Source organism: Leuciscus leuciscus (genome assembly GCF_965113295.1).
Source record: "Leuciscus leuciscus genome assembly, chromosome: 9".
Classification (NCBI taxonomy): domain Eukaryota; kingdom Metazoa; phylum Chordata; class Actinopteri; order Cypriniformes; family Leuciscidae; genus Leuciscus; species Leuciscus leuciscus.
In genome coordinates this window covers 18,762,070-18,783,025 of record NC_138733.1, presented here as the reverse complement: position 1 = coordinate 18,783,025, position 20,956 = coordinate 18,762,070, and the positions used below count along the sequence as shown (strand labels likewise).

General features: G+C 37.6%; 1 protein-coding gene across 2 annotated transcripts; it reads left to right on the top strand.

The window, feature by feature from the left end:
* The first annotated feature begins 283 nt into the window (after window positions 1-283).
* LOC309506007 (alpha-2-macroglobulin-like) lies at window positions 284-19,361 on the top strand. 2 transcript variants are annotated; one of them, XM_082179519.1, is made up of 34 exons: window positions 284-437; window positions 852-1,032; window positions 1,142-1,298; window positions 2,086-2,138; window positions 2,260-2,280; window positions 2,471-2,636; window positions 9,809-9,893; window positions 11,023-11,128; window positions 11,241-11,361; window positions 11,474-11,583; window positions 11,677-11,847; window positions 11,941-12,174; window positions 12,282-12,491; window positions 12,579-12,728; window positions 13,354-13,479; window positions 13,647-13,734; window positions 14,202-14,349; window positions 14,570-14,795; window positions 14,866-14,992; window positions 15,070-15,191; window positions 15,290-15,341; window positions 15,890-15,973; window positions 16,060-16,236; window positions 16,389-16,464; window positions 16,685-16,841; window positions 17,074-17,148; window positions 17,230-17,392; window positions 17,498-17,691; window positions 17,775-17,987; window positions 18,097-18,215; window positions 18,525-18,606; window positions 18,681-18,764; window positions 18,867-18,972; window positions 19,091-19,361. In XM_082179519.1, exons 1-34 carry the CDS (start codon window positions 352-354, stop codon window positions 19,129-19,131), a joined length of 4,311 nt encoding a protein of 1,436 aa, XP_082035645.1. In that variant the 5' UTR covers window positions 284-351; the 3' UTR covers window positions 19,132-19,361. The 2 variants fall into 2 exon arrangements, with proteins under 2 accessions (XP_082035645.1, XP_082035644.1); XM_082179518.1 differs by having other exon boundaries at window positions 15,887-15,973; window positions 19,091-19,360.
* The last annotated feature ends 1,595 nt before the right edge of the window (window positions 19,362-20,956 follow it).

Sequence of the window (20,956 nt, the reverse complement as noted above, 5' to 3'; positions counted from 1 at the left end):
GATTTACATGCTTGAATATTCCAACATGCAACCTTTAAGTTGTTCAACACTGAATTATGCACTCAGGAACATTCATAATGAATTGAATGTTTATTCTAATCTGTGCAAGAGTAAAGCTTTTGCATGTCTTGAACTGCTTCATTTATCAAACTCATCACAAATTAATTTTTGGGCAAAACAACAAATTGCTTGTTAGCACAGGTTGTTGAACTGCGTTGCCTACATGGTTGAATCATTAATCATTAATCAGATGATCAATAAAAAAAGTTTTGAAGGACCTCCTTTATCATGAGAGTCCCTTTAAAAGAGATGGTCCAGTTCATCTCATGACCTGGATGATCGCTCATCATCATGACTCTGAATATTAGCTGCTGTTGGAAAAGGCTCCTTCTGCTCTCTTTCCTCCTGATCTGTGTCAATGGACAAACATCCGGGCCGTAAGTTTTTAACCATTTCTGCTGAGGAAGGCAGTGTTTTGCTTTCTAAGTGTGATAAATTATTATTGTGATAAATAGTTATTGTGTAAGATAGGTCTTGATGATTTCTCCTGTATTGATTTAACGGATGTGTTGCACAGTAGATGTTTGCTGTTTAAAAAACAACCTGAGGCATGTGTAAGATCATTCATAATTAATTACAGTGTATTTTTAAAGGCAATACTGTTCTGAAAAAACAACAACATTAAATTAATTCACCAGACTTCATTACACAGTTTGCTCTTGTATTCTCACTTCTCATGTAAATGATCAATAGCAACAATCTGTATTGATTTTCAGTCCCATTTAAATTTTTTCAGTCCCATTTTATTTCTTATTGTATCTAACTACTGTATGATCCTTTTCTCTGGACAGATCTTTCATGGTGACGTTTCCTGCAGTGATCGGGTCTGGATCTGAGGCCAAACTGTGTGCAAGTTTTCTCAAGCCCAATGAAAGCCTTGTCATGACCATTCATCTGGTTCATGGTAACCAGAGTACTTTACTGCTGCAGGAGAAAGCTGAGGAAGAGTTTCACCGCTGCTTTAACTTCAAGGTCTGCCATCAAAACATACACATGATGAATATTATCAAATATATTTCACCATAACACATATATTTTTTGTCATGGCAGGTTGTAAATAAAGTATGTTATTTCTCATCAGGCTCCTCTGGTAGAAGCAGAATCAGTGCAGAAAATGAAGGTCGAACTACAGGGAGAAACTTTCAAGATGACTGAAGAGAGAAAAGTCATGTTCAAGCCTTACCATCCTCTGACCTTTATCCAGACTGATAAACCTATCTATATTCCAGGACAGACAGGTGAGCTTTGAATGTCTCAAAGGCTCAGTAAATAATGCTGGTGTCACTGACATCTAAACCCTGATCACAGCTGATGTAACACATATACATTAAGTAAAGCTCGCTATGATCATGCAATGAGCTGATGATCAAAAATTACAAATGTTGCACAAACCGACAGATGGTAAAAGAGCATTAAGTAAACAGTTCAATGGATTTACAAACTTGTAAACAGAAAATAGGAGCATAAGAAAAGATAAGGAAAGAAGATAAGGATGAGTAGCTACAAATAACTGATAACGTAAATCACTTTATATCATTATCTATATGACTTTATTTTATATGAAATCTACAGATACTATAGATCAGGGGTGTTCTTGATGAGCCACTGCAGAGTTTAGCTTTAACCTTAAATGTCAGGATCAGGTATTCAGCTAATAAAGTCCTTCAGGTTTATCTGAAATCTACAGGTCTGTGTGTTGAAGCAGGGTTGGGACTAAACTCTGTGGCCCTTCAGGAGTTTGACACTCCTGCTATAGATTGTTGCATGTGATAATAGCTGTCTGATATAAGCCTACTTGATTCTAACTGGTCAGCTGGTGCAAACTGGTCAGAAATTCTTGTAACATTGTCTAAATGTCAGGCTGTAACAGTTTAATTTGGCTTAAAAGTCACGTTCAAACCGCAGCAGAATATAGTTGTCAGCTCTGCATTTGAGTGAAATACTGACTGTAAGCCTTGTCTCTCACATAAGAGCTGAAAACGCCAAAAATTTAGTTTTTTTTAAATACACATTTCTATTTTACAGTGCACTTCAGAGTTGTTACCATGGATACAAACTTTGCACCCCTTGATCAGCAGGTCTGATGTGTTTATCTTGTATCTTTACTGCCATTGTTTTCTCTTGCATTGTTGAATACACGTTTAATAAATAAACATATTTTTGGCTTTTAATCTTTAATTACTATTCACTCTTTTACAGTATAGTACAGTGATTCTTGAGGTAAGAACACAAAGCCTTCTGTGCAGTCATAACTTACACAAGTTTTAAATCTTATTAACACTATAGAAATTCTGTTAGGCTATATTTGCAATTATTGTATTTTCAGTAGGCTAATTATACATTTCTTCATTGATAGTCAGGATATGTGTAGCTGTAACTAAATATCTGCACTGTCTCTGGTATTAAACAGGACAGTCGACGTAACCGGATTGGTCAATGGACAAATGTTTCTTCAACAAGGTGGATTTTGCAGCGGTCTTATGAATTAAACCCAGAGGCCCGTCAAGGCATGTACAAACTGAAGGCTTTTATTGGTGACAGGATGATCTCACATGATTTTGAGGTGAAAAAATATGGTAAGTCATTAAAACAAATGATTTGCAATGTTGCATGGGAAGAATTTCAATAATATGTAATAGCTTTTAGAAGGGAACGTCACGGGTTACTTGACTGTAACCCTGTTCCCTGACAAAGTGGTAATGAGATGATGCGCTGAGCGCTATGGGAAAACATCTTTGTTTGACCGGTTGTGAACACATGTGGCGAACACGGCAAAATTTTTGCTTAAATAACCTCTGATGACGTCATTGGCATGCGCAAATCAGAGGCTATAAATGGACGTGTGACAGGTGTGCTTTCAGGTCACTGTCTGAAGAATGTCCTGAACACGCCCCACAGTGCAGCAATGCAGCACAGCATCTCGTAGCTAAAAGCTAGTCTCAATGCTGCGCTGAGCGCAATGGGAACGAGAATGCCAACTGCGCTGCACTGGAAGTGTCTGGACCCCTCAAGATTGTGTAGTGTGTGCTCACAAACACGAGAATTGCTTCAGACATGAGTTTGGCATGTTGACTCAAGGACGTGTGAGCCTGGAATTACATGAACATCCAAACTATAGAATATAATAAATGCGGAGAGGACCAGCCTGCCACATCACATACTTGCTGCAATGGGGCACCTCTTGCTAAAGCCCTGGAGGATGCAGTCCCCCTGGTAGAATGAGCCCTAACGCCCAGAGGCGAAGCTTGACCGCTTGCCTCATAGGCTAGTGTGATGACATCTCTCACCCAATGAGACATAGGGCCCTATCTTGCACCCAGCGCAATTGACTTTGTACACCGACGCATGTATCATTCCTATTTTGCACCCGCGCAAAGCACGCTTTTCCCTCCACAGAAGCACGTCGCTAAACTAGGGAATGAACTTGCGCTCCCTGGGCGGTTCAGCGCAAAAAAGGAGGCGTGTTCCGGCGCAAACAATCCCTTTTGCTATTTTGCTGTTCCATAAAACAATTGCGCCACTGACCAGAAAAAACCTAGTCTAAAGTCAGTGGCGCATTGCGCGTTGTTCATTATGCTATTTTAAGGGCGCATGCTTGGCCATAATCAATGTAGCGTGTGCACAACGCGCATACGCTTTGATTCTCTCATCTAAGCAGCAGTTTTCATTTTTGCAAATCATACATTATTACGATAGATAGATAGATAGATAGATAGATAGATAGATAGATAGATAGATAGATAGATAGATAGATAGATAGATAGATAGATAGATAGATAGATAGATAGATAGATAGATAGACAATTTATTATAAAAGCATACATCTAGCTTACACATTTACCCAAATTATCATACACCTGTTTAACCGAAGTTAATTTGGGTGGGTTTCTCCATCCCCAATGTCACTTCTCTGTGTTTTACGGCCATGATGAGAACGTTGCTCTCCTCGGCTGTGAACTGCTGCCGGCGCGCGCCTGGCAAATCCGCCGTTATAATAGGAATCCGCTTTAGAACAAGCGCGCCTGCTCTTAAAGGGAATGTGAGATGACGCCCTGATTGGTTTATTTCACGTTACGCCCAAACCACACCTACGAATAATGAAGCTACTTCAGACCAACCCCTTTTAGATTTGCGCCGTGCGCAAGAGTCATTTATCCCGCCGGGAAAATAGCAACAGCGCCCAAGACCCGCCCACAAAGTTACTTGCGCTTGACACTTGCGTTTTAGATCGTTAAAATAGGGCCCATAGGGCGTTTCTCAATTCCAAGTATGCAAACTTCGGACTTGCGTCCTTGGTAGTTCAGACTTGCCAAGTTCGACTCAGGAGTGCCAATTAACGAGGATGCAGGTCTGGTAATTCTGCAAATGGAACAGTGGCGTTCTTGATAGCATCACTCAGCTCGCTCTGGGTACTCGCTCTGGTTATCTCAAGTATGTAAAGTAGTTAAACTAGGATTTTGTTTCTTTGGTGGTTCTAATGTTTCCAGCCATCCTCGTGGTGTGTCGATCAGAACACAGGAATGGATCAGGGCAGTCTGATTCAATCAAAGGGGTTTATTGAACACTGAGAATTCGTTGGTCTGTGTGCGGCAGTGGGGATTTCTTTAAGACTGCAAGGGAAGCTTGATTCTCCTATAATGTAAAAAAAATGAATGGTCAAATATGCACTATTCTGTTAACATTTTGACTAAAAATGCGTTCGAAAACGTTCATCTCAAAGATGAGTTCGTTCAGAATCAGCTACATATAGCAGGTCGGCTGACTCGATTTCCTTCTCATACATTCCCGTAGCGTCACAGTGCATTTCTCTGTTGAATCCCAGCATCCATTGACTTCAATGGGGCTGCTTCGAACAGTTTTTTTCAGTGCTTCGAAACTAGACGGTCATTGGATAAATGCTGCAATTATATCATGCCCAGCCAGGGACGCTCAGCGTCTCTGGGGGTGAATGAGGAGTGGGCTGGCCTGGACTCCGGGTGTCTGCGTGATGATTGGAGGGTTTTTCGAAAGGCTGCATCTCCTTTTGATTGACAGCGATTTCATATAATAAAAAGTCGCTGACGCTGAAGCTATTTGAACTCAGTCCCATCGCGTATTTTTCAAGTGTAGTTGAAAGACAAACTGCAGCAACCTATTTCTTGGTATTTGCTTGTCGAAATTGCTAGCCCATTGCTGTCACACAATTATATATTTATACCTTTATTATATTACTACTTTTTATATTTTTTACAGTATATTATTATTAGTAATAATTAAAAAATAATTATTAAAATAATTAAAAAAATATATTAGTAGTAGTAGTAGTTATACTTTATTATATTATTATTTATTCCTTTATTATATTATTACATTTATACAACTTTATTTAACTCTGCTGGCCATTGAGAGGACACTGGTCAAGTCACTGGAAAAGACGCCTAGTTGGAACGACAGGTGCTGCGTTCCAGTCCACTTTTAGACACGCACTTGCAAACTTCCCTAAGCACTTCCCCTCGGGGGAATCCCCGCCGCCATTTTGAAGTGCGTTCCACTTCATGAAGTGGACGAGGGAAGTTTAGATGGATAGACCCTCGTTCCCACGATTTTGACCGAGGGAGCGAGTCTACTTCATATGCACACTTCAGGCACCTATATGTCCCACAATGCAGTACGATTGTGACGTCACCACAGATCTCGTCTAATCACCACCACAACAAACAACTCTATGATAGGTATATTAATTCTAATTTTTTTTATTGAAAACAACCCAAACACCATATATTTGGATGCTGCATTAAACAAATTCTTAAAGGGAAAACAAATGTAAATAATAAATCAACTACATAGCTGATTCCAAGTGATCAAGGGCTTAGGATGTTCCAATTCAGCCCATTGCAGTTTCCGCCAGTAGTGGGCACTCGAAATGACGTACATCCGAGTGAATGAGACGGAGGGAAGTTAGCAAGTGAAGGGCATGACCATTTTGGACTGGAACGCAGCCAGGGTCACAGAGCATTTTCTTTTTTCTTTTACTTTTTTATTAGTTTTTATGATGTAGGCTGAAAATGAGCTTCCCCTCTTTGAAAGACCAGCAGCCGCCACTGGTGTGTGGGTATGTGTGTGGTTCTACAATAAAACATAAACTAGATAAAAAAGTTTGTCGACAAACTTTAAGTTGGCATGAAAAAGCCTAGCCAGAAAGTTTGAAGTAGTTTTAAAAGTTTGAAGTTTGACGGTTTTTAGTTTAGAAATATTAGATAGAATGGAATCTTAAATGAGTCTCGATGGAATAGTACATAGAATGGCAGCTAATGGAGTCTAATGGGCCTCTCCAACTTAATTTTTTTTACATTTTGTTTGGAGTTAATGAAAGAAAGAAAGCTTAGTTAGAAAGAAAGTTTTAAAAGCTTGAAGTTAAAAGTAGTTTGTAGATAGATAGAGAGATAGATAAGAATGGAAGCTTAAATGAGTCTCGATGGATTAGAAATAGTACATATAATGGCAGCTAATGGAGTCTAATGGGCCTCTCCAACTTAAATTTTTTTTTACATTTTGTTTGGAGTTAATGAAAGAAAGAAAGCTTAGTTAGAAAGAAAGTTTTAAAAGCTTGAAGTTAAAAGTAGTTTGTAGATAGATAGATATAGATATAGATGTAGATAGATAGAGTCTCGATGGATTAGAAATAGTATAGAATGGCAGCTAATGGAGTCTAATGAGCCTCTCCAACTGTCAAAATTGAATTTTAGACTGTTGAAGTTTGAATAGTCTTGGCTCATCTGAACATTCCGTCAATGAAAGTCTATGGGATTTTTCCGAGTTTTGATCAGCATTTTTAGGAAAACTGTAAGTCTGATCAGTCTGAAAAGATTTTGTAACGTGTTCAAAATGCTGTTCTGTTACAAATAAGGATGCATTTAATGTTACTGTTGTACTTTATTCATTTTGTGTGATTCGATTGATTCGATGTTGAAGTTGAATATGGAAAAAGGCTCCACCCCTTGGGGAGTTGTGGGGGAACCTGAGAGATAAGAGTTAGTTTGAGCGCCTCGCTGGTTCAAGTACGGTTCTCTTATAAGTCGGGTGTGTATGGCGTGGGCTGTGGCCGACAACATCCTCTAATAAACACCCTTTGTTATTAAAAACGTCTCGTCCTTGTCTGAGAACGCTACAATATAGCACACTAAGTCATAACAGAATGAACATCTAGAGACTCTAGTCTGAGTTTGGTGGATGTAGCTTGAACAGTTTTGGAGGAGTAGCAATTAGAATTCTGAGATTATTAGTCTCAGAATAATAATAATAATAATAATCTTAAGTAGGCTACAATATCAGTAATATCTTTTTCAAGCCAACTTAATAAAGAAATAATCAGCATAACATGACTTGATTGTTATATCAAAATAAATCACACTATACATCACATCGCATTACACTATACAATGTTATAATATACATAACTACAGTATAGAGTATCAACTTTCCGTGGACCAATACAATGCAATATGGCGCTGTCATCATTTAAGTAAACTATGGAAGTAAAACAAAAAAAAAGTAAAAAAAAAAAAAAAAACCTAATTGAAAAAAATAGGCCCGTGCTTGCATTTTAATGCATTGTATTTTTAGGGCTTGCATTTGTATGGGCTGAAATTGAACATGGTTGAATATTTAAGCTGTGAATATTTCAATTCAAAACATTTCAGACACATTTTCATTTTTAAAAATTAAATAATACCTTTCAGATTTCTCTTCCAAAATGTTTATTTAGTTTAAAATACAACCTATAATATTACATTTTCAGTCCATTTTATTTCGCCTTACAAATTCGCTTCCACAAATTCAGTGGTTCAAATTCGACATTTGACATCTGATGATGATTCTGTCACAGCTAACATCAGCATTAAAGACTTTTAAAATAATTTACCTCAAAACTCACTTTCATGTTCGAATGCCTTCTGTTTGTGATCCGATGTGGATTCTGATATTTATACGTGATGCAAAAGACTGAACGCTAACCATTACCATAGTAAACATAGCAAATATTCTAAATGTGATGTAAATATGTCCTGTAACTACCAAATAAACAGAAACAGACGCGACTGAATTAGTAAGTCTGTCCTCTTTCTTATTTTAAATAGACCTTATTTTAAATAGACCTTATTTTAAAAACCAATTTTTTTCTGTGTGACTATTGTGCAGTTTTAATCAATGTATCAATGTATCACTTTTTATTGTAAACCTGTGGTAAAACATTGATTCTTTTTTTAAACATTGACATTTATTTATTTATTTATTTTTTATAAAACGTCCATTTGTTGGTGAAATGATGGGTTAGTGTGACTTTGTTCCAGATAGGCGTGTTACGGGCGTGTTTTAGTGAAGCGCTGCAGAGTTTCTGGCCCGACAGTGGAAACGCAGTGTGTTTTTGGCTCGGTGCTACAGGCCCGGGGCTTTTAGCCCGGCACGGCCCGTTTAAATCCCTGGCTTGCACTTTCCCGACAGTGCCTGTGGCTCGTAAACCTTAGGGTGCTTTCACACTTGGTTCGATTGCCTGTTTGAACCCGAGTTCGATTGCTCCCCCCTTCCCCTGCCCCCGATGGACTGTGTTCACATTATATTAGAGTTCGGAAAACAGTGTTCACATCATCCAAACGAACCGAACTCTGACGTCATTCGAACCCGGGTGCGCACCAAAAGTGCCCTTATTCACCTTTGGGAACTGGCCCTTGGATGAAATCCCCTGGCTCTGAGCCACAACTAAAACGGCCTCCTGTGCAGAAGGCCCAAAGGTATAACCATGTACGCAGCTGCCATAAGATGGAGAATTCTTTGAAAATGATGGAGTGTTATTTCCTGACCTAGCCTGACATTGCTCAGGGTGTTTAAGATGGACTCGACACGTGCGGCAGGGCCAGAGAGAGAATGCTTTTCTCGGCATTGAGTCTCAACCCCAGAGTATGAAGATGAGCTAGGACGATATCTCAATGTCGTAGCACAAACTCTTAAGACTGGGCTAGTATCAGCCAGTCGTCTATGTAATTTAAAATGCGGATGCCCTGTAATCACAAAGGAGCCAGTGCTGCATCCATCCATTTTGTGTATGTGCGGGGTGACAAGACTAGGCCAAATGGAAGAACCCGGAATTGGTAAGCTTCACCCCCAAAAGCGAAACTCAGGTGCTCCCTGTGTTGCTGCAGAATTTTTATATGAAAATGATAGACGTTGGCCTTATAAACCAACGTCGCAGGCACAAAGACACAGGAAGAATATTTTATTCCATGGCCTTGATAGTTCATCATGGAGACCTTGAAAGAAGGGGAAGGACTGTCTCTCTGATGCCTTGGCCACCCGACAGAAATCTGTCGTCTAACTTTGATCGTCTGGGTGTCTCTTGTTTCTGTGGCCAGTCTATTTGAAGACTGTCCACAGCATGAGTAACTACCTCGAGTAGCTCATTGTATGATCTGTCATCACTAGAGGACCGTTCAGAGGCAGTGCACTCGATATCCATTTCCCCAAGAGAACTGACGTCCTCAGCCTGATCTGAAGAAGCGCTGGAGCATGCTCCAAAAACGGGCTGGAGGACCTCACGATCTGGTGAAAGAACAAGAGAAAAGGAAGAATTGAACCTGAAAGCTCACCTAATTTAATTAGGTGTATTTGCCACACGTGTTCACAACCGGTCAAACAAAGATGTTTTCCCATAGCGCTCAGCTCAGCATTGAGAGTATCTTTTGAAAGGGAACTCTAATGTCTGCCTTCTAACTTCTAGTTTTGCCTAAGTTTGAAGTTACTGTAAAAAGCCCAAATGAAGTGAGTGTTGAAGAAGAGGAACTGATAATTGAGGTTTGCGGAAAGTGAGTGGTTTATTTTATTTCCTGCATTAAAGCGAGCAGTGTGTTCTTACAATCTTGGCACAATTAAGTTACTTTGATTTAATTGATAATTGATAATTGTTTTCTTTTTTCTTTTTAACTTTGTTGTCATTTATTTACTGTAACCCCCATCCGAATATACACTACCGTTCAAAAGTTTGGGGTCAGTAAGATTTTTTTTATGTTTTAAAAGAAGTATCTTCTGCTCACCAAGCATTTATTTATTTGATAAAAAACAATAAAAAAAAAAACAGTAATATTGTGAAATATTATGACAATTTAAAATGACTGTTTTCTATTTTAATATATTTTAAACTGTAATTTATTCCTGTGATCAAAGCTGAATTTTCAGGATTATTACTCCAGTCTTCAGTGTCACATGATCCTTCAGAAATCATTCTAATATGATGATTTGATGCTCAAGAAACATTCATTATTATTATCAATGTTGAAAACAGTTGTGTACAATTTTTTTATTTTTTTATTCTTTAATGAATAGAAAGTTCAAAAGAACAGCATTTATCTGAAATCTAAAGCTCTTGTAACATTAAACACTACCGTTCAAAAGTTTGGGGTCAGTAAGAATTAATTTTTTATTTTATATTCATCAAGGATGAGTTAAACTGATCAAAAGTTACAGTAAAGACATGTATAATGTTAGAAAATATTCTATTTTAAATAAATGCTGTTCTTTTGAACTTTCTATTCATCAAACATTTTTTTACAAAATTTGTACACAACTGTTTTCAACATTGATAATAATAATGAATATTTCTTGAGCATCAAATCATCATATTAGAATGATATCTGAAGGATCTCGTGACACTGAAGACTGGAGTAATGATGCTGAAAATTCAGCTTTGATCACAGGAATAAATTACATTTAAAATATATTAAAATAGAAAACAGTCATTTTAAATTGTCATAATATTTCACAATATTACTGTTTTCTGTTTTGTTTTTTATCAAATAAATGCAGCCTTGGTGAGCAGAAGATACTTCTTTTAAAAACATAAAAAAATCTTACTGACCCCATACTTTTGAACGGTAGTGTATTAGTTGCTTAACTCAACCCTGGGTCGTAGATCAGTTGCTTGTATCTTTTTCACAGATATACTTATGGACAGCCTGTACCTGGTAAATCATGGGTGAAAGTGTGTCGTAATAATTTGTCCTACTATTATACCACTCCAGTGTGTTTAGAGGAAACCATTGAGGTATGTAAGTTGAAACACAGTACAAGTAATGGCACATTATCTTACCTCCACTAATCCAATTAAACCACTCTACAGTCAACATGCTATCTTTGTGTTCATTCCTTATAATTAGATAAAAAAGACAGGCTGTGCCATCCATACCTTAGAAATATCAGTCTTTTTCAACGCCACACTAAAGGATAGGCTGGAGAATTCTCTTCGTGTTGAGGCAATGGTTACAGAAGAAGGAACAGGTGAGCTGCGGGATTTGGTCAGATCCTGGTACTTCTTGAATTTCTCATTTTTTATGTTTTACTTAAATTTTATTTTAAAGAATATTTATTTTGGTGTTTTTACTGTTTACAGAGATCACCATGACAAAATCTGAATCTGTAACTCTCACTTACGAAATTGGTAAAGCCACATTTACCGAGCTGCCCAAAACATATGAACATGGATCAATTATAGAAGGAAAAGTAAGTCTAAAATCAGTTTGTCTCAGTTTAACACCATTAATTATGTATGGAATTATTCCTTAATGTATTTCTGCAAAATCTTATTTTCAACAGATCAAACTCTCAAATTTCAAAGGTGCACCAATTCAAAACAAAGAGGTTTATCTTTTGGAGGGTAACACTTGGTCCCCAAAACTGCTCCTAAATCTCACTACAGACAGTGATGGACTGGCCAGCTTCTCTTTTAATACATCCAGTCATCCTGAAAGTGATATTAATCTGATTGTAAGAGTTTTTTTTTGTGTGTTTTTTTTAGTTTTCTTTTGTGTTCCCTGAAGAGTTCAGTTCCATGAGTTATTTCTGATTCTTTGTTATCAGGCAAGTGTCTCTCAAGAGGGCCGTTATTATGGCCACAACACGCCTTACATCTCTACAGAAGAAAAAACAGTCCAGCTTTTCCAGCCTGCCACTCCATACACCCCAACACTAAGTCAATTGATTATAGAGAATACTGAGCAACCATTAAAGTGTGACTCTGAGTTTACAGCCACCATCAAGTATTATTTTATTGGAGAGACTGTTGAAGACTTCAAAACGGACATTGTCTATATGGTGAGAACAAGTGCAGTATTTATATTATTACAGAGATGCTTTTGTTTAACAGTATTATTTGGCTGCACTAGTCAGTTTGTTATTAGAGTGTCATCTGTCTGTTTCAGGTCTTGTCCAGAGGAGTGATCGTTCATCATGGATATGAGAAGGTTGAAGTGAAGTCTTCTAATGGAGCAAGTGGCACAATGTCGTTCAAACTGTCTGTTGGTTCAGATCTGGCTCCTGTACTGCAGATTCTGGCATACTGTGTTCTGCCCAGTGAAAATGTTGTTGCTAGTAGCAAAAGTTTCGACATTGAAAAGTGTTTCAAAAACAAGGTATGTATTGTAGCTTTAGAAATGAGCCTCTTTAAACTGTATTGCTGACTCAATTTTAAAAGAAATCCTATTCACTGTATTTCACAGGTGTCTCTGCAGTTTTCTCCTGCTAAAGCGGTTCCTGGTGAGAAAAACACTCTCCAGCTCTCAGCTCAGCCTGGTTCTCTGTGTGGCCTCAGTGCTGTAGATCAGAGCGTCCTGATCCTGGAGTCAGGAAAACAACTGGATGCTGACAAGGTGTAGATGCTTTAAGATTAAGTATTGATTAAATGTGTCTTCATAATGGGAATCTACAGTGGGAATTTAGTGATAACAGACTTTAGTTATTACTGCTATGATCTGTCGAGGAAAAATTACTTGGGTGAGGCCAAAATGAAATTCAGACCATGAATTTGTCTTTTAAAACTTTATTCATGCAGCAAGAAGGTTGTCTGACATACAGAACTCTGTCCTCAGTGAGAAGACACCATCACTTCCCCATCATATTTACACTCCCCATCCCATGACCTTGGAGGCCAGGCTGTAATCTCTTAGAACAAAAGATATTTTGTACACTCTCACAAAAGACAAGTTTCAACAAGTTTCAACACAGCATAGAACATATAGAAAACACCCTAATATGTTATTTAAAAACACTATATTATAGTGTTTATGACACACTACTCGTAATGACACACATGTGACTCACATATTTGTAATTTTATATTACAGATCCATCAGTGTTTAAGCTAAAATCCTGATCTCAGGAGATTTAACATGATTCTGTAATCTTTTCTCTCCAAAATGGAATTAAAGTTTTGTTGAAAATACATAAATTATTTAGAAATCATACTGATAGTGTGTGAACTTGGTCCCATCACAGGTCTTCAACTTGCTGCCAGTGCAGTCGGTGTCAGATTATCCTTATTCTGTTGAAGATGAGCAGGAGTGTCTGCATGTGAGACCCCGTCGAGCTGTGCCGACAGACAACGTCTATGAATCCTTAAAGGTAACAGGTGGATTATATGTGTGGCAGTGCACTAGATAATGATTGGCAGAGTATATACTGCACATGTGCAAGTAAATGCATAAAAATGTTCACTTGATTATACTGACAATTAAAAGTAATTTGTATTTTCATGACTTCTATTGTGGTTCATCATTGCCATTTGACAGAGAGTGGGATTGAAGTTGGCAACAAATTTGGTTGTGCGAGTCCCTCAGTGTCTGTCATACAGAGGCTTGATATATCACCGATACCAAGGTACATACAAATATAGGTACATATACTGTCATTACAATCCAATATATGTTTTAATATATAGGTGCTTGTTATGAAATATATTTTAAAAATATATGTTAAATTTGTAAAATTGTGAAACTCACGCAATTCGTACAATTCCACAATTATAGTGATGTAGTAGGAAAAGACAGTTTTTCTGGGGTCATTAGTTAACTTTGACTTTGACTGTTATTATTGGTACAACAAATCAATTATAAAACTTATATATAACTTTTGGAAAATAAAATTAACGCATTAACTTTGGGAGCCATAAAACACTAAAACGAAAAACGGAAACTAAATAAACTGAAACTAGAAAACTCTTGACAACACTAAAATATATCTGTAAATGAAAATAAAATTATGTGTATTAAAATTATGATCTGCCATCCATTTTCTTTTCACTTAGTGCTTTTCTGCTCACTACAAAATATAACTTTTTTTTACAGTGATGTATCGTTATAAAGATGTTCCAGTGGCAGTGATGATGTCTTCACGACTGGGTGCTGATTATGGTTCAAATGACAGACATTCTCCAGCAGTGACGATTCGGACCGTCTTTCCAGAAACGTGGATCTGGGAACTTGCTGAAGTGGGGTATGTGAAGCGTAATCAGCACAATTAACATCATATTTATCTTATTACTTATCTTTAAAACATCATCTCCCCTCACACCCACAGGACAGAAAATACCTTGCTTGCTTTGCAGATTTTGAATCCAGTTATTTTATCATCTGTGTGCTGAATATTGTTATTTTATACAGGAAAAATGGCAGGGTCAGAATCAAATATGCCTATTATTGTAATTCCTCCACAGGGACTCTGGATCAGCTCAGGTTCCTGTCACGGTTCCTGACACCATCACCTCTTGGGAGACGGAGGTCTTCTGTCTGTCCTCTGAAGGTCTGGGTCTCGCTCCTCCTGCTCAGCTGACAGTTTTCCAGCCCTTCTTCCTGGAGCTCTCTCTGCCATACTCCATCATCCGTGGGGAGATCTTTGAGCTGAAGGCCACTGTCTTCAGCTATCTGTCCAAGTGCATCATGGTGAGATTTCAGACTCAGTCTAATCAAATCATATCAAATATGCCTCTAATCATGTGTGGTTGATTGACAGGTTAAAGTGACTCCAGCTCCATCTTCAGACTACACTCTCAAAGCCTCCTCTGATGATCAGTATTCATCCTGTCTATGTGCTGATGGAAGAAAAACCTTTAAATGGATCCTCACTCCTTCTGTTCTTGGTGAGTTTTCCAGTCTGAATCATTGTTTCTCGGTGTTTGTGTCTGTTGTATCTTCACGTACATGTCTTATGTTTTAGGAGTCTTGAATATTACAGTCAGTGCAGAGGCAGAGGCGTCCCAGACTGTGTGTGACAATGAGATTGTGAGCGTCCCAGAGAGAGGACGCATAGACACGGTCACACGAACTCTACTTGTACAGGTCAGCGCTCGTCAAATGTCTCTTAGATGTCATTTACCCTTTATCATAATGCTGCTTATGTCAAAATGATGTGTTGATGTGATTGTTTTATGCTGCAGGCGGAAGGAACTGAAAAGACAGAGACTCAAAGCTGGTTATTGTGTCCAAAGGGTTAGTCTGCAAATATTTCATATATTTTGGTGTATAAGCACCAATAATGCTGGAACCCTTTTGCTTTTGTTCAGTTTTTTTCGGGGATCAAGCGGTGAAGTTTTTTCAACTGACAAAAAGTTGCTCAAAGAATTTTGGTTGTCAATATGTTTTCCATATAAAAGACTAATTGGCTCATAGACTTATAAACACAAACTCATTAAAATTAGTACACATTGCATTACGGACATTTTGAGGACACACCAAATTTGAGGACCAACAGAGGGAGCTAAAATATACAGTAACCAAAATATTCTCATATGTCACTGACATTGTAATTGAGAAAGCTGAAATTTGTCAGCCTTTCATGAAAAATGTAGTTTAGTAGTTAAGCTGTGCCACATTTTGAAATTGTGGCTATTTTCTTCCCTTTTCCAAAGTGCTTGAAACACAGTAATTCCTGCTTGCGATTATATTATTATTATTGGGACTTCACAGATGGTATTAGAATGTTAATATTATTGCATTACACTGTTGATGCGTTTCTGTCTGTCTGTTTCATACAGTAGGTGACAGTCTCTCAGAGGAAGTGGCTCTGTCTCTCCCTAAAGATGTGATAGAGGGATCAGCCAGATCCTCTGTTTCAGTCATTGGTAACATTTAAAAATACAAGCATATATGATGAGATTGGGTTTGGACTTATAAAATGTAGTGAGTTTTATTTGTGTATGGTTTATAGGAGACATATTGGGTCGTGCACTGAGGAATCTTCACGGATTATTACGGATGCCGTACGGCTGTGGAGAGCAAAACATGGCTGTTCTTTCTCCCAATATTTACATTCTGCAGTATCTGGAGAACACGGAGCAGCTCACCTCAGCCATCCGAGAGAGAGCCACAGGCTTCCTGAAGAGCGGTGAGAGACATAAATCATGTCAAAGAAATACTGAGAAAATACTGCCAAATTATACATTTTTCTATACACACCTGAATGTCATTCAGTAAAGTTGAATAATCAGACACACTGAATCAAACTGTTGAAGTGTTAACCATTATCACACCAAACAGGATACCAGAGACAAATGAACTACAAGCATTCTGATGGATCATACAGCACATTTGGTTATGGTGATGGGAATACATGGTAAATATATTTTCACTATTACTTTTGTTAAACATAAATAATATCAAGGTAATAAACCCAAGAGAATAGTACAATAAAAAAATAAATAAAATAAATAAAAAAATAAACATTTAAGAATGTGTCTCTTAGTTCAAATTATTTGTTTTGATATTTATGATGAATGGAATTCATTAAAACACCTGATGACATTTTTTTATTATTATATCTTCCACACCACCAGGTTGACTGCCTTTGTGCTGAGGTCTTTTGGCAGAGCACAGAAATACATATTTATTGATCCAGAAATTATTCAGGGTGCAAAGAATTGGTTAATAAGTAGACGGGATTCAGACGGCTGTTTTATCCAACAGGGAAGCTTGTTCAACAACAGAATGAAGGTCTGTCAACTTCTATCTCTCTATATCTCTCTTTCTATCTAGAACACTATAGCAGCCACCTAGAAATGGTCTAGTAACTATCTAGAAAACCTGGAATCTAAGACCTGTAAAAGTTTAAGCTTTTTTTTTATATTTAGATGTTCTCAAGCCAACATCAAAGTTTGTCTAGATAAACTTTCCTTTAATAGTTTGAGTGTTGCTTTATTTATTCTTCATTTCTCATATATTCCAGGGTGGAGTGAATGATAAAGTGACCATGACTGCCTACATTACTGCATCATTGCTTGAACTGGAAACTCCAGTCACAGTAAGTTCATCTTCAGGAAACACAGTATAAACTCATAGAAAAATGACACTCACAGTGTCTGTTTCTCTGTTTTTGTCACAGGATCCTGTCGTCAGTAAAGGTTTGTCATGCTTGAGGTCCGTCATTGAGGATGTCAAAAACATTTACACCACTGCTCTGCTCACCTACACTTTCAGTCTGGCTAATGACACGGACACTCGACAGCAGCTTTTCAAGAAACTGGAGGATGTTGCTATTTCAGACGGTAAGAGGTTTGTTTCTGATGATTTCTGTTGCCTTTTACTGTATTAATGTTTTTTGTTTTTTTTGTCATGCTCATTGAGTTACGCGTGTGTCTTTTGTCCTCAAGGGTCTCATCTCCACTGGTCTCAGTCTGCATCTGCTGATGACTCTGATTCTCTGGCAGTGGAGATCAGCTCATATGTGCTGCTAGCTGTTCTCTCTGCAGATTCAGTCACTACAGCTGATCTGGGCTATGCTAACAGGATTGTCAGCTGGCTTGTGAAGCAGCAGAATGCCTATGGAGGATTCTCCTCCACACAGGTTACTCAAACTACTCCAATAAAACACATTATTACCGGTGTGAATGAGTAAAAGTGACATTACTGAACACATTTATTTCCCAGGACACAGTGGTGGCTCTTCAGGCTCTGTCTTTGTACGCCACCAAAGTGTTCAGCTCTGACGGCTCCAGCACAGTGACTGTACAGTCAGCAGGAGACACTCACCACTTCGATGTCAATCAGGACAACAAGTTACTGTACCAGGAGAAGCAGCTGCAGACCGTTCCAGCCAAATACAGCATTGAAGTGAAGGGCTCAACCTGTGTGTCTGTGCAGGTCTGTAGTGCGTTCAGCTTCATTTACTCATTCTCACTTTCTTGGCATTGTGGTTATTCTGCTGTGAAATGGTTTATTCATTTATTTTTGTTTGTGTTGACTCCCTCAGATAGCTCAGTTCTACAACATTCCCACTCCTACTGAAGTTAAAACATTGAGCATTGACGCTAAGATTGAGGGAGATTGCAAAACATTGGGACAAAATTTCATTTTGAAATTCACTGTCAAGTAAGAATTTTTATTCAAGTCAAAAGACATGATTATAATTTAAGATTAACCAACAAATAAGTCTATATTTTTAACATCTTAATAAACACAAAAGCAATATAAACTGAAAAGGCATATCTCAGTAGTTAAAACTGCAACACTAAACACTTACTTGAGAAACAAGAAAACATTTTTATTATTGACACATTATGAGTGATTTGAGTGATAAACTCTGAATGTCTTGTTAATTATACTGGCTATTGTTCTCGCTTATTTATACATTTATATGAGGCATTTAAGAACCAAACCTTTTCATTTGCTCTTTTCCAGATACGATGGTCTACAGGCAAGGACTAACATGGTCATTGTGGATATTAAACTCTTATCTGGATTCACAGCTGATACATCAATGGTGTGTTTGAGTGATTCATTACAGAATGTGTAAAGGTTCACTATTTAGAAATTAACCAGCACTTTTTCCCACAGCTTGGAAGTTCTTCCGGATCATACGTACCACTTGTGGAACGGGTCGATTCTAAAGATGATCATGTCATTGTGTATTTGAAGGAGGTGAGAGAACAGCAACATACATATGATTTTTAAATCATTAGGTCTATTCATAAACCTTTTATCCATAATGTCCATAACTAACGTGTTTGTTTCCTCCTGCAGATCCCACAAAATATTCCAATGAATTACCAGATACAAATGAAACAGATTCTTCCAGTTAAGAATCTCAAGCCAGCTGTGGTCAAAGTGTACGATTACTATCAAAAAAGTAAGATTTAAAACGCCAGTGTTGAATGTTTTGATCATGTGATGCACAATGTTTATTCAGATTTCCATGTACTGGTTTCCATTGTTGTATGAATGTGAACATCTTTCTTTTCCTTCAGGTGATCAGTCAGAGGCCGAGTACTCCTTTCACTGTGAATGAAGCTGCTGAAGTGCATCACCTCATAGTTCAGCTTGGATAAAGATGTTTGAACACTTTAATGCATAATATTATAATGTTTATTCTTTATCCTGTGCAAAATGATTTCCAATATCATCCCAAATTAGAACAACCCTCCAAATTCTCATTAGTTTTTGGACATGTCTCTTGAGAACATGACTGTTCAGTTCACAATGCATATGATTAATAAAAGTGATGAAAACAAGTTATAGTGAGCTGGTTGAATTGTTGAATGTGTAGTAGCTACATACTATGGCAACATTTCAGAATCAGACAAGATGTTTTGATTATATCTTGGGATTGTTTTTTATCTGGTCTCAGCTCTGCTTCAGTTATCTTGTCTTGTAAGAGGGTTATTTATGACCATTAAAGGTCCTCATCCTGTAGCATATTACTTATTTTTATCCTGCATTAACTGAACAGCAACAACAAACAACTAAATTATGAAATATGAGCAAATAACAAATCACCTTACCTAAAGTCATTGAGAGGTCAGAAACTTCACTCATCCCATCATAGAAAGGGTAATCAGGAAAAGACAGACTATTATTCTTAAAAAAACAGAAGAACTCACAATAACACATACAGTAGGAAGTTTGCCAATCCGCCGATCTGAATATCCATGCAATGTTACAAACATTATAAGTGATCCAGGCAGAAAAACAAACATGGTAAAATCTTAATCATGGTGTGCATTCTAAAGTAAAAGTATCATTTAATTGCTCATTTAATAGATTTACTTGACATTTTAATGATTAGATCTTTTCAGACACAATATTAGAAGGGATCAAGGGATTTGCAAATATAAACAAACATTTACAGTAACTCTCTCACTCTGAGTGGGTGTAGGTGATTCTTGACCCTTGATTTCAGTATTGATTGTTTTCAGGAAACAGGTCAGTGGCCTGTTTTTTTTTTTGTGTGTGTATGAGCCTATAGTTTATTCAGATGATATGATGTGTATATCTTACTATTTTCTACAGTACAACAGATCTACTTTAACTGCAAATGGCATTAATATAAAAATATATATTTTCTAATATAATGAAAATATTTTCTTATATACTAATACATGCATTAACTCTTAAGTTGTTAAACGTGTTAATGGAGTAGGTAGGAAAAAAAAGGCTGTGTATTAGTAATTATATAATTTCATCTATATTTTGCTGCATGCCTGAATACTATTTTTAGAATTTGTCTCAAATGTATTTTTAAGGCTTTAGTAGTGCTAATTTCGCAAAAGTTTTCAAGCATTGCCTACATTGTTGAATGATTTATTGAAATGTTTTGATGGACCTCCTTTAGCATGAGATTCCTTTAACAATGATGGTCCAGTTTATCTCATGACCTGGATGTTCGCTCATCATGAAGAAAAGTTTTTCTGAAGATAGTTTGCAGTTTCATCAGCAGAAGTCATCTTCAAGACTCACAAAGAGTTCATAGGCCGCCCCGTTTACAATTACAAAGATCACAGCAGTTATAAGGCTTGTTCGACTTGAACCTGCGCGGCACAGACCGATCTGTGAATGACATCAAAGTACCGCGAGAGCGAATAGAAAGTAGACGTCTCCTTATGCTTTTTAATTGCTCTCGTGGTACTTTGATGTCATAAACCGATCGGTCTGTGCAGCGCTGGTTCAAGTCGAACAAGCCTATATCCTACACCAAGGTCTAAGCCATAGATATCCATATAAGGCTAGATGTCTTAAGGCGGAGTCTCGAATGGCATCACACCGGCGGCCATCTTGTCACAGGGAAGCTTTCTGGCGAGCTCTGTGGTATCTGAAGTAAGGTGAGTGATCAGCAC